The sequence below is a fragment of the Tachyglossus aculeatus genome, chromosome 14 (genome assembly GCF_015852505.1).
Source record: "Tachyglossus aculeatus isolate mTacAcu1 chromosome 14, mTacAcu1.pri, whole genome shotgun sequence".
Taxonomy (NCBI): Eukaryota; Metazoa; Chordata; class Mammalia; order Monotremata; family Tachyglossidae; genus Tachyglossus; species Tachyglossus aculeatus.
Window position 1 is genome coordinate 38,494,793 of NC_052079.1, and position 14,001 is coordinate 38,508,793.

The following is a 14,001-nucleotide window of genomic DNA, read 5'->3' on the forward strand; positions in this document are numbered from 1 at the left end:
AGAGTACTGAAGAAAGGCCATGCTGGCTTTTGTATAAGAAAATAACTTGACCAGAAATAGTGTGAGAGATGCTTTGAAAACATTACAAAAACTAAAATACACCTGCTTATCGTCTAGAAGATCAACTTCCCCTTTGCTGGAATCGGAGCTGGCATCGTCTTCATCAGAACTATCGATGATCTCCTCTTCATCTGAGGGAAAGTCACTCGACACCACGTCCAGGCTATTGTGATCTTCATGAGAGGCTCTAGAATCATAACAACAGAAAGAGAAGCATTAACCATCCAGCAAGTAGGCTCAGGCAGAGCACCAACATTACAACTCTTGTCTACATGGCACTAGGAGCTCAAAAATGTTTGGCGGTTGTGACACCTTGGGCAAGTCACTTCACTTTTCTGGGCCTCATTTACCTCATCTGTAAAATGCGGATTAAGACTGTGAGCCCCATGTGGGCCATGGACTGTGTCTAATCCGATTAGCTGTATCTACTCCAGTGTTAAGTACAGTGCCTAGCACATAGCAAGCACTTAACAAAAACCATAAAAAAATTACATAAGTGTGCATAATTAAACTGCACACTCCATCACTTTCCCACACACCTGCTCCACAGTCAATTGCTTAGCCTGCTTCAAGGTTATAGCCCAACCCAGCATTTAATTTCTGTTTACATATAAAAGGCTTTACTGCAATGCTATTTATGAGGGAAATTCCAGAGGAGTGTTCCCCAGGAAGAAAAGATGAAAAGAACTATTTCTAGCTTTAGTTGTAAAAGTCTCAGGAAGAAACTGCCTGTAGAGACTAGTTTCCTGGCTTCTGTCTGTGTCACGTAACAATGTCACTGGAATAGAAAGGGTAAGGTTGGGGACCAATCTTGCAGCAGAGCACAAGGCACAGTACCCCAGCACGATAAAATGATTAATTGATTTTGTTCTAGTAATCTGAACTACCTGGGTAGGTCAAGGAATGGTCACTGAAATTCTAGAACTTCTTTAGGAAATGAAGTCATTCTGGGGAAAAGTACACTGATGCCGATTTTAAAAGGTACACGATTACTGAACTAACTAATAGTATGCTATATGATGATCTCCCAAGCGCTTAGTACAGTGCTTTGCACATGGTAAGCATTCAAGTACAAATGAAATATGAAATTGAAAATAGAGGGCTTTAACAAATCACCTACCGAAAAAGAAAAATGGAAAACTGTGAACTCGATCGGGTATGTTGGGATCTTAATTTCTTAGTTCTTTTGTTGGCAAGTAGGGGCCCAAAAAATCACATTTGAATTATGCAGACGGTATTTTTGCTATAAGATTGGATCTTGACAAGTGCCTCCTAACTTGCCTGACTGGCCAGCTGCTTGCAGCGCTACCCTACTCCACTCATTTGAAAACCATGTGGCCCGAATGCTACCTACAGAAGCAGAGAGTTGAGAGAAGAAAGTGGAGAGGACGGGTATGAAGGCTGGGAAAACCTGAAATGCTGTCAATCAGGAGCACATGCTCAAGTCAAAGTGCTGAGAGAGCCTAGTGGAGACAGCACAGGGCTGGGAGTCAGAAGGCCTGGGTTCTAATCTAGGCTCCGTCACTTGCCGGCTGTGTCACCTTGGGCAAGTCACTTAACTAAACTCTGCCTCAGTTTCCTCTGTAAAATTCGGGTTCAATACCTGTTCTCCTTCCTACTTAGACTGTTAGTCCCATGTGGGACAGGATTTGTGCCCAGTCTGATTATCTTGTGTCTACTCCAACACATCGCATGGTGCTTGGGCACACTGTCAGCATTTAGATATCACAATCATTACCATCATCATCATCATTATTCTATAAAATTTTGCTTATAGACAAAGTGTTCTTTTTCATTTTTTAAAAAGGATTGTTCTTACTCGTATGCTGCAATCCTCACCAATGTTGGGTTGGCCCTCAACATCAGGTTTGTGTCGAATACACCTGGGTCACAACCTGATTTTCCTACTCTCAAACTTTATAACAACTAGCTTGCTCTGTGTAAATCAATCAATCAATCATATTTATTGAGTGCTTACTGTGAGCAGAGCACTGTACTAAGCGCTTGGGAAGTACAAGTTGGCAACATATAGAGACAGTCCCTACCCAACAGTGGGCTCACAGTCTAAAAGGGGGAGACAGAGAACAAAACCAAACATACTAACAAAATAAAATAAAATAAATATGGTCATTGGGAGGGTTTTAGACCTCCAGTAGTATCAGAAAATGACTAGCAGTGACTTTTGACTCCACATATATTCACTAAGCAAGTTCATATGCCACATTGTCTGGTGGTTCCCTTCTCTACTGACTTTAGTTCTCTCTTTTCACTGGCTGCCTAACATCCTAACATTAAACCTATTATTGAAGTACCAGGGTCAAGAGCACAGGACATGATGTTTCTTCCACATCTTCCTGCTTGGATATTTCACGATTACACAGGCAAAGGAGGAAAATGAAGATACACCTTTAAGAAAAGAGCTGAGGAACCAAAGTCAACAGGATATTTCATTTTTGTCTCCAACTTACCCGGGTTTCATTTAACCCAGGAAGCTACACATTTTTTTTGGAGACTCAGTAGGACCTTGTTTTACAGTTTCTAATTAACACTGCTTCTGGAAAAGAGAAAAAGAATTTCAAAATTCTGAAGATTCCAGTGGTACAGCACAAACAAGAGGGCCCTTTAAACTGCAGGTACTACACTGCACTAATTACCCACCCAATGCAAAGACACTGCATTTCTCCACCTTATTTCTTCAAGCAGCACTGGTTGGTTGCCTGAAAAATACCAGTCCATGGCAGTTCAACTTTTACAGACCACAGGCCACATAGGAAAGGTAAAGGACCCAGATGTTCCCATATCCACGTGCTATTTCACTTTCCTCTTAAACCCTCATGGGCTGACCACACCATCATTTTGCCTCTGCTCATCAAGAATAAACTCTGTAGTTCTCACCACTGTAAAACACAAACAATGACTCGTATTGTCATGTTCCTCTCTGCCCCATTTACGAGTTCCACCCTGGCTTGCACAATTCTATCTTTCTTCATTCCATCCTAATGTATTGTAAATGATATCTGCTCACCCTAAGGAGGTTGCAATAATTCACTTTTGGATCCTCTTTCAATCTGACTGTAAGACTCTGCATTTCCTTTGGCAACTTTCTCTCTTCTTTTTAATGGTATTTGTTAGGCACTTACTATGTAAGTTAAGTATTTAGTAAAGGCTGGGGTAGATACAAGCTAATGAGGTTGGACACAGTCCCTGTCTCATATGGGACTCACAGTCTTAATCCCCATTTTACATACGAGGCAACTGAGGAACAGAGAAGTGAAGTGACTTGGCCAAGGTCACAGAGCAGACAAGGTTTCTGGTAAAATGATCACAGAAAGAATGACAAATACAAAACTACGTATCACAAAGTGAACTCAGTTAAAAAGCAGTTTCTCTTCTCATCAGTGTGGTATCAGTTCCTCTTTTCTCAGTTTAACAGAACACCAAGAATACAGAGGAATGCTGCCTAGCCAAACTCTGGGCACCCACACCACCAATTAGTTTCTGGACCACAATGGTAGCTATATTAGGAGCAATTCAAATGCATTCTCTCCAGCAAACTGGCATTATCAGAGACAGCTTTCCTTTCATTCAGTCAGTCAGTCAATTGTATTAAGCACTTGAAAGAGAAAAATATAACAATAAACAGACATACTCCCTGCCCACAATGAGCATACGGTCAAGAAGAACTCCATTTACTGTGTACAGAGCACACTGTACTGAGCACTTAAGGACCGTTTCTATTTGTTGCTGACTTGTACTTCCCAAGCTCTTAGTACAGTGCTTTGAACACAGTAAGCACTTAGTAAATATGACTGAATGAATAACAGAGTTGATAGACACATTCCCTGCCCACAATGAGCTTACAGTCTAGAAGGGGAGACAGAAATTAATATAAATTATGGATATGTACCTAAGTATCATGAGGCTGAGGGAGGGGTGAATAAAATGTGCAAATCCAAGTGCAAGGGCAATGCAGAAGGGAGTGGGAGAAGAGAAAATGAGGGTTTAGTCAGGAAAGGCCTCTTGGAGGAGGCCTGACTACCCATTATCATCAGATTCCTATTGTAGTGAATTAAAGACTTTGTTTGGAGCAGTGAACTAAGTTCTGGAAAAAATACATAGGTGAAAATTAGACACAATCCTGAAAAAATACATAGGTGAAAATTAGACACAATCTTTTGCCCTCCAGCTGCTCAGAATCTAAGAAAATAAGGGAGGGAGAGGGATTGGGAGGCAAACAAGTAAGGAAGGATGAAACAATACAAACATAAAAACAATATAAAGACAAGGACACCGAAAACGATGGGACACCCTAACTAGAGGAGTGGAGTTTGGGGCTTCCCAAAGTTCAGAGTTGGACGGTCATTATTCCCAGCATTCTGGATGTTGGGAAGGTCTCAAGCTGTTGCCGCCTCCTCGCCCCTGCTGGGAAGGAGTGAATGATGGGAATCCTGGTGAAGCCGGGGAGAAGGGAGAGAAGGGAAGGAGGGAAGGCGGGAAGGGAGGTGTCCTCTCCTGCATCTCCAGCAGCCTGGAATATGGTATAGCTGTGGGTCACTTTCACTGTCTCCTCACTCTCCCGACTGGAAAAGCATTTTCTCCTAATATTTTCTTGGCCCTATTTCCTACCTACTGGGAATAGTCCCCAAGCATTACAGAAAACACATGCAAGCCCTAATTCCTTCTGTAGGTCTTCATATTATTTGCTAGACTGCTAACGGTGTATCCTTTGTTTAAAAGAAGCAGAATGAGAAAGAGGTGACTGTAAACTCCTTATGGGCAGGGAACGTGTCTACCAACCTATGTTGGACTCTTTCAAGAGCTTAGTACAGTGTTCTGCACACAGTAAGTACTCAATAAATACTACTGGTTGATTAGTCTCCTCAGTGAGAGAGCAGTGTGGCTTAATGGAAAGCGCAGAGGATGGGGAGTTAGGAGACTTGAGTACTGGTCACTTAAAATCTTTGTGTCTCAGTTTCCTCATCTGTAAAAAATAGGGGTGAAAGATCTGTTCTCCTTCCCTGCTTTACAGTTTGATGAGGGCTGGGTACTGTGCCTGAAAGATACAGTGCTTGGCACATAGTGTGTTTAACTTTAGAGAAGCAGTGTGACTCAGTGGAGAGAGCCCAGGCTTTGGAGTTAGAGGTCATGGGTTCAAATTCCGGCTCCGCCAATTGTCAGCTGTGTGACTTTGGGCAGGTCACTTAACTTCTCTGTACCTCAGTTCCCTCATCTGTAAAATGGGGAGCCCCACATGGGACAATCTGATCACCTTGTATCCCCCCAGTGCTTAGAACAGTGCTTTGCACATAGTAAGCGCTTAACAAATACCATCATCATCATTATTATTATTGTTATTTAACAAAGCCATCATTATTATTTTTCTTCAGAGAAGTGGAAGCAGGGAATTCAGAGCAGAGCGCCATGTCTGCAGAACTCCCTACCTCAACCTGGCCCAAGAGTACCTGCAATTTTAAGCTGTCTTATCCAGACAATAATAATAATAATAATATAATTGTGGCATTTGTTAAGTGCTTACTATGTGACTTGTCTTATGTCATCGGGTCGTTTCCGACCCACAGCGACACCATGGACACATCTCTCCGATAACGCCCCGCTCTGCATCTGCAATCGTCCTGGTAGTGTATCCGTAGAGTTTTCTTGGTAAAAATCCGGAACTGGTTTCCCATTGCCACCTTCCACGCAGTAAACACGAGTCTCCGCTCTCAGACTCTCTCCCATGCCATTGCTGCCCAGCACGGGCGAGTTTTGACTTGTAGCAGATTGCCCTCCGCTCGCTAGCCACTGCCCAAGCTAGGAATGGAATGGGTATGCCTCTGCTTGACTCTCCCTCCCGCAGATGAGACTGGTAGAGTACTGCAAACTCTCCAAGTGCCACCCTTAGAGGGAACTATGTGATTAGCACTGTACTAAGCACTGGGATAGATAAAAGATAATCTGGTTGGACACAGTCCCACAAGGGACTCCCAGTCTAAGGTAGATCAAAGAAGAGGAAACACTGAGCCCTGATGCTGTACCCAAGGTGTAACTTCAGTGCTTGCATTTGGGCCTCAGAATTTTCTTAACTACCATCTCAGCCTCTCCAAGTAGCAGTCCTCGTCCTTCAAATACTACCCCGGCTTGTCTCTTAAAGACGTTCAACCAGAGAAAACAATTCCACAGACCAAGGAGGAGGACATCGGCAGGCTGACATTCACACTCCCAAAGGTAGAGATTCCAGATGATTAGAACAGCCCCATTAGCAAAGTTTCAGGTATGGATAGAGACAACGGAAAATCTTGGCCTGCTAAACGTGAGTGAGACAGAGAGAAAAGTGTGAGAGAAGCAAGAGAAAGATTTCTACTATTTCACAATTTCATTTATTTTAAATATTTTACTATGCCCTGAATACATTGCTATTTAAAAAAATCTAGCTTCTGCAAACTAAATCACGGGAAACATCTCTTCACCAACCTAACCACAATATCCTTTTGAGTAATGCCTCATGAATTATACTCATGTGAGCCAGTGAGATATATTTATATCTCAAGCTGCAAATCCACATCTAAGCTTACTTAGTTAACACTACAAAAAAACATAAACTTTTTGATGAGCTGATTTTACCGGGCATTTTTTAATAGTTCTCTTTGCTTCCTTCAAAAGCAAAATACATACAGTACCAATTATGAGCATACTATTGTGTGCCCTATCTTTAAAGGAATTTAGTTTACAAACCAAAGCAGTAGTAATCAGTGATTCAGACCTTTGAGGAAGTGTGCCAAAAGGCAGACTTCCTGAAGCACCAATGGGCTCCAGTGCTGGAGACAGGCTGGACCACTGCCCTGATCCAGAATGGCAGTAGTTATGTCCTTAGATCTCTGATAGGCTTAAAAATTGAAGTCAGAATGCCAAACCGCTGTAAAATATTGATTTTTAAAACAGCTTCTTCAGATGACTATTTTAAAATCATGTGTAGTCTTGCATACGATTACAATTCAATTCATCCAACTAGAAAAAAATTAGGACATCAAAATATGAAAAATTCCTCCCAGGCTGGTAGGCCACATCACTTGAAGGGAGGTGGAAGACACTGTTGAGGCTGCAATTGCCACGGGCTCAAAGCTGACCTTTGTTCTACTTCCAAATTCCCCTCATGTTGGGCAACTCACTGAGAGGAGGGAGATTCAGCAGGAGGCAATGGACGAAAGGTGGCAACCCTACTAAACGAAAGGGTAAAAGTAAAAAAAGCATAGCTTCCTTATGGTATTTGTTAAGTACTTTACTATGTGTTGAGCACTGTTCTAAGCACTAGGGTAGATCCAAGTTGAGAAGCAGCGTGGCCCAGTGGAAAGAGTACGGGCCTCAGAGTCAGATGACCTAGGTTGGAAACCCAGCTTTGTCCTGGAAGTAGCATTAGTGTTAGGGTCGGGGTGGGTGTCAGAGACAGGCAATGAGCTTGGTACTTGAAAAGGCAGGGAGAGTGGTGAAGCGGTAGCCGAGAGGCTGGACCCAACCAGATCACACTTGGGGAGGTGCCGCGTTACATCCAGCCACCACCCTGGCAGTGCTCACTTCCCCAAGACCGCCTAGCATTGCACACCCAGAGTCTGCCCAGAGTCCTGCTTGGTTCACTGAGGGAGCAGAAGATGCTACAGTGCAGCTGGAGCTGCTAACCCTGCACTCTCCAACTCTGCAGCTCTGCACTTCTGTTTACATTTGCCTCCCAATTGAGCGTGAAGGCTGCTTCAAGTGCAACCAAGCAAGGCTCCACACTTCCCGAAAATTCACACCATTCACACCTCCTCCTCCTCCTCCCTGATAGCAGCAAACAGCACCACAACCTGTTTCCCCAGCTGAAATGGACACTTCCTAGGTCATTTCCTGAACGTTCCTGATGTAATAACTGAAGTGTTTTTCTGCTACTCCAGAAACCTTCCGCCCACGCCGGGTTATGGGACCGTGAGGCCACCTGCAGCCACGACACTCTGAGAGCACAGGGTGGGGGTGAGCTTATTAAGCGCTTATCTCTAGTACCATCTGAACAGTCCAATAAGTTGATCAATTAACAGTATTTATTGAGCACTTACTGCTAAGTGCTTGGAAGAATACAACAGAGTTGGTAGATATGTTCTCTGCCCAGAGGGAGCGTACAGTTTATTATTTTTTTAATGGTATTTGTTGAGCACTTTCTAAGTGCCAGGCACTGTTCTGAACTGTGGTGGATACAAGCTAATCAGGCTGGACACAGTCCACGTCCCACATGGTGCTCACGCTCTCAATCCCCATTTTGCAGATGAGGTAACTGAGGCTAGAGAAGCTAAGTGACTTGCCCAAGGTCACACAGCAGACACGTGGCAGAGCCAGAAACAGAATCCAGGTCCTTCTGACTCAGAGGCCCAAGCTCCATCCATAAGCCATGCTGCTTCTTTGTAGAATATTCTCTGTAGAAGGACCAATTTTTTCTAGAGACGTGTTGGACGGTGCAACAAGAGACTTGGATACAGGTATTATACCAAGGGTATGAAATACCCTTTCATTTCTCTGGAACATTTTCAACTCAAAAGACTGTGGTATGCACTCATTCATTGAGCGTTTACTGTGTACAGAGCACCATACTAAGCACTTGACAATTGCTCCCTAGAGCTACCCACTCAAGAAGACTCCCTGTGAATTGTTTCATCCAATTTAACTAATAATTGCAATCATGGTATTTGTTAAGCATTTACTATGTGCTAAGAACTGTTCTAATTGCTGGAGTAGATACAAGTTAATCAGGTTAGGCACAGTCCCTTGCCCCATATGGGGCTCACAGGCTAAGTAGGAGGGGAAACAGGTATTGAATCCCCATTTTACAGTTTAGGAAACTGAGGCACAGAGAAGTTAAGTGACTTGCTCAAGGCTACACAGCTGGCAAATGGTAGTCAATATTACAAACAAGGTCCTCTGACTCTTTTCACTACCTTTAAAAAAAAGTTTCTCATCTCAATGTTGAAATCTGAAGAATCGATTTCAACCTTTAATAAGAACCCGTGATTATATTCTTAGTATTTGATTGTACATTTGGTGCAATGCACTACACTATGTGGCATTGTGTCTATCAACTCTATTGCATTCTGCCAAGAGTTTAGCACAGCACTCTGCATTACAGTAGGAGCTGAATAAACTGAAGTGCTTCAGAAGTTAAAAAAATGACATTTCCTACCCACAAATAGCTTAGTTTCTAACTCCTGCAATCTACTCTCAACCCATATCATTTATGTACATAGCTATACATTATATACTACTAAAAGTGCTTAGTACAGTGCTCTGCACACAGTAAGCGCTCAATAAATACAATTGAATGAATGAATATTTTACAAATTATTTATTTAATCTGTCTCCCCCTGTAGACTGTAATCTTGTTGTGGGCAGGGATCATGTTTACCCATTTTGTTGAACTATAGTATCCCAATCGCTTAATACAGGGCTCTGCATATAGCAAACACTCAATAGACTTGATTGAGTAATCTGAAAACTGCGCCCACAAAAGAAAATCCACACAAACAGTCATGCAACCCAAGCAATCAAGTTTCTCTACCCTTTGGTAACTGGACTAGTAGCCATGTTTAATCTGAATTTATTTTAGTTATGTCATAATAAGGAAACACTGCAGTTGTGTGTCTAATAAAGAATGTCTATAAGCTCCTGGTGGGCAAAAATCATGTCTATCAACTCTATCATACTCTCCCAAATGCACAGTACAGTAAGCACTCAATAAACACCACTGATTGGGGGGAGTGGGATCTTTAAGCTTATTTTCTCTGCTCTAAGTGGCCTGTATTGTTAGCAAATAGAAACTAGCCTACTGTCCAGATCTGTCATTCCACTATCCAAAGTTTACAGATGTTTCCTGTTAGACTGAAAAGCCTGGACAGTGGGATGCTGGCTTAACTCCAAATGTAGCTGAAGTCTGACCCTACACAACAATGACAATATTTAACTCTGCAACTATTTGGCCAGGCAATATCACTGCTTTCGACAGTGCTAACAGTTGCTGAAAAGTTTGGCTTCAGGGAATGCCCCAGTTGTTTCAGTGGCTTTTCTATCAAATCCTGTCCTTTCCTCTGAAAGTTTTCTAACTCATCCTTAATATTGCCATGGATGAATAACAAAAGACCCCTTAGGAAAAAAATCACATTCTCTTGGAGCTGAACTACAAAAACTGCTATAAGGCTAATGAGAATGTGTTCTTATTTGTACTTTTATCTTTAAAATTGCTTCTTGGTTTTTCAATATTATCTCAACAGATTTATTATAATAATGATGGCATTTATTAAGCGCTTACTATGTGCAAAGCACTACTGATCATCATCAGTACCACAGATCTTCGCAAAAAGTGTTTCACATGACATTTAAATTCTTAAAATATAAAGTTAGTAAATACTGTATAGTCAGCTATTTTAAAAGGTGAATTTCCCATTTCTAGGTTATCTAGGTCGGTTTACGTTTTCATTCCGAGCTGCTAGCCTTTTTGTTCCTATTTCTCCTCATTAACACTTCCACTAAAGTGTGAACTCCATTTTGCTTTCTGCTTAGCAGCAAAGGTAAAAGATTAGGCAGAAGTGATGGTTGAAATTTTCAGCAAAAATAAGAAATGTATATTACCTATGGATTTCAATTATTCACCATATCACCAAGACTCGTTAATAAAGCTAAGGTCCTTGAGGGCAGGGGTCTTTTTTTTCCACTTCTGCCAAAAGTTTCCAAGAGCTTAGTACAATGCTCTGAACATTCAAAAATGTTACTGATAACAGAACTTTTCTTATCAATTTTGTCAAAGTCAAATTACCTTAAGGTAAAATGATTGGACTATAGTATTTACAGTATCTCTAAGGTTAAAGTTCAGTCATTTCACTGATTAGATAATCTTAAATTGGTTAGCCATTAGGAAGGGGTATTTGGGTGTGAACATTTGTATTTTGGTATGAGGCTGAGGAGATGGAGTAATTTCTTTAAAAATCTAATTTGAAACTTAGATTAATGGGGTTGTTCTATGTTAAGCGGTCATGTATACCCCCCAGACATGACTTCCTTCCTGATTATATAGCTTCTGAGTCATTCTTGTTTTCACGGTCTATCCTAACATATTGTTATGGCAAAAATCATGAAAGCCCCAAGAGTGTGCATAGTGGAAACACGGCAAACTGAAATAACAGTATTCTATATTGTAGAACTGATTCAAAACTCCTAGCACAAAATTAGGAACCAGATTAACACAACACCAACACAAACCATTTGACTTAAACCACTTATGAACATGCCAGTCATACAAGTACTTTCATGACGGCTCAACAGCTAGATTTTATTCCCCAAATTCTGACCAAACCTGAATACCTCCTATATGCCAGTGTTCCATTTCCATGGTTTCTTCTATTTTACACATCACCTCAAAACTGATGAATGAGCATGGAAGTTTTGTACATCGAAATTTGATTTCACTGAGCCCCCGACCTTATGATTTAATTCTTACAGGTGTAACAATTAGTCTAGTAAATAATAAATTAGTATCCGAGAGCTGTATAAGACAGTTCCTTTAAACCTAAGCAAACATCAAGTCAATTATCAACTCCTAAAAACAACTCTGCTTGTTCAAATCTGTCAGTTTATGGCACTGTCCACTTGGTTCAGATCAGACTAGCATCAGACTAGCATAGTCAAATATTCCTTATAAAGGAGGGGCTGGGAGCTAAACCACAGGTACATGCACTTTTGTCTCCCACACTTTACTCAGACCGCAAAGGCAATCGCATTGTGAAGCATACTTTCTAACTAGGATAACTTTTAACATTTTTAATCATTCTAAGTTTATTAAAAACCAAAACTATCATTCCTTTATACCCGGTCCTAGGAAGACATATTCATTCATTCATTCAATCGTATTTATTGAGCGCTTACTGTGTGCAGAGCACTGTACTAAGTGCTTGGGAAGTACAAGTTGGCAACATATAGAGACGGTCCCTACCCAACAGCGGGCTCACAGTCTAGAAGGGGGAGACAGACAACAAAACAAAACATATTAACAAAATAAAATAAATAGAATAAACTCGTTCTGGGTAGGAAACATTTCTACCATCTCTGCTGCTTGTCCTCTCCCAAATGCTCAGCACACAGCTCTGCACACAGTACGCGCTCAATAAATACCGCTGATTGATAAGTAGGCGTGTGAATGCCTACATGCACACCCACTATGTGACCGTTATTCTTTTTTAATTTAAGCTTAATTTTCCCGTTGTTTGAGGATGTGACAATTCAGTACTTTGTAACTGAATGGGGGGAAAGCTTTATTCACACACCTAAATTATAAAGTGTTCTCAATTACAATGCTTTGCCCTTCACATCTCCAAATATCTAAACTTACATTAATCAGGGATAGTTATTGAGTACTTACTTTGTGCAGAGCATTGTACTAAGCATTTGGGAAGAGTACTATCCAGTTGTTAGACATGATCCCTGCCCTCAAGGAGCCTACAGTCTAGCAGGGGAGATAGCCATTAAAGCAGAGTTACAGGTGAGGGAAGCAACAGAATATAAGGGCATGTACATACATAAGTGCTGTGGGGATGGGGTGAGCACCTGTGAGCTTTTTTGGAGGGGGGCAGGCTGAATAGGTGAACTGGGTGAGTCAGTAGGGAAGGAAATACTGTTGGAAAATAGTGATGACAGTCAGGGAAGGCTTCCTCAATTTCAGTAAGGCTTTGAAGATGGGGAAAGTGCTGGTCTGTCATGGATGTAGGGAGAAGAAATTCCAGAAAGGAGAGAGGGCATGAGCACAGGATAGACAGTGGGTGAGGGAAAAGCGAGGTTAGTATTAGAGGAGCAAAATCTGTAGGCTAGGTTGTCCTAGGTGAGAAGCAAGAAGAAGAAAGGGGCAGAGAGCTGCCTCGAATCTGAAGCTGAGGAGTTTCTGCTTCATGTGAAGACTTGCTGTTTATCTCCTGGAAACTGAGTTGGGAACTGGCCAAGCTGGATTCAAATTCCAGCTCTGCTTGCTTTGGTTATATCACTGGAGGTGAAGATTTCTGATCAAAGAACCACCTAGGGTGTTCTGTAAGGTGGTCGGGCCTGGCCAAAATCCTGAAAAACACCTGGCTAACCAGGGGAGGGAATGCTCCAGCACCATAATGCTGCAGTCACTCTGGCCATCCATGAATCTTGCACATAAAAAGAAAACTAAAAAAAAATCCTTTATGTGCACCTCACAATGTACAGCACCCCATCTTCCTATCTGTTCATTGTACTCCATGCCCTACTGGGAACACAATTGGCAGGGACCAGAGAGCATAAGTAGAGCTGAGCAAGCCACTAGTACTTGAGTCATCTCTTTCTCCCATTTGGAAGCCTACAAATGCTCATCCATCGTTCTGGATGGTCATCATTCTGATGACCCCCTCATCATCAGTATCAAACTGACACGGATATGGGAAGGGATGGTGTCTGCTAATTCTGTTGCATTGTACTCTCCCAAGTGCTTAATACAGTACTCTGCAAATAGTAAGCGCTCAATAAATACCATTGATTGATTCTGAAATACAAGAAAATAGGCTTGCATATCCTTAGCTTCCAGTACCCAAATCTGGAAAAAAAAATATTATACCTTTGGCCAGATGTTCAGCATTTATAAATCTCATGTTGAAATAGAAATAAAGAGGGGGTTAGATGTGCACTTCTACTGTTTGAAATCCAAAATAGTATTCTCTAAATAGCACTGGATCCTTGGAAATTCCATTTGCCTGAGAAAGTGAAATAAGTTTAGAACTACAAGGAAGTTATTGCAGCATTATAGCTTTACTTTGCTGTACTTTTAATTTCTCTTACATACAAGTATGATGGAAACTTTTAAAACTCATAACAAAACAGGATTTGGACTTTCAAATTCAATTTTCACATATTTTATAAGTATTACGA

General features: G+C 41.5%; 1 protein-coding gene and 1 non-coding gene across 2 annotated transcripts in view; both read right to left on the reverse strand.

Moving 5' to 3' along the window:
* FGD6 (FYVE, RhoGEF and PH domain containing 6) overlaps window positions 1–14,001 on the reverse strand; it is a 94,405-nt gene that overhangs the window by 60,419 nt on the left and 19,985 nt on the right. Inside the window, exon 3 of the mRNA XM_038756279.1 lies at window positions 103–247. Coding sequence (XP_038612207.1) covers window positions 103–247 — 145 coding nt within the window. The remainder of the gene's footprint in view (window positions 1–102; window positions 248–14,001) is intronic.
* On the reverse strand, window positions 5,830–5,967 carry LOC119937384. The gene has a single exon (XR_005454056.1). It is a non-coding gene; the product is annotated as a small nucleolar RNA SNORA7 (small nucleolar RNA).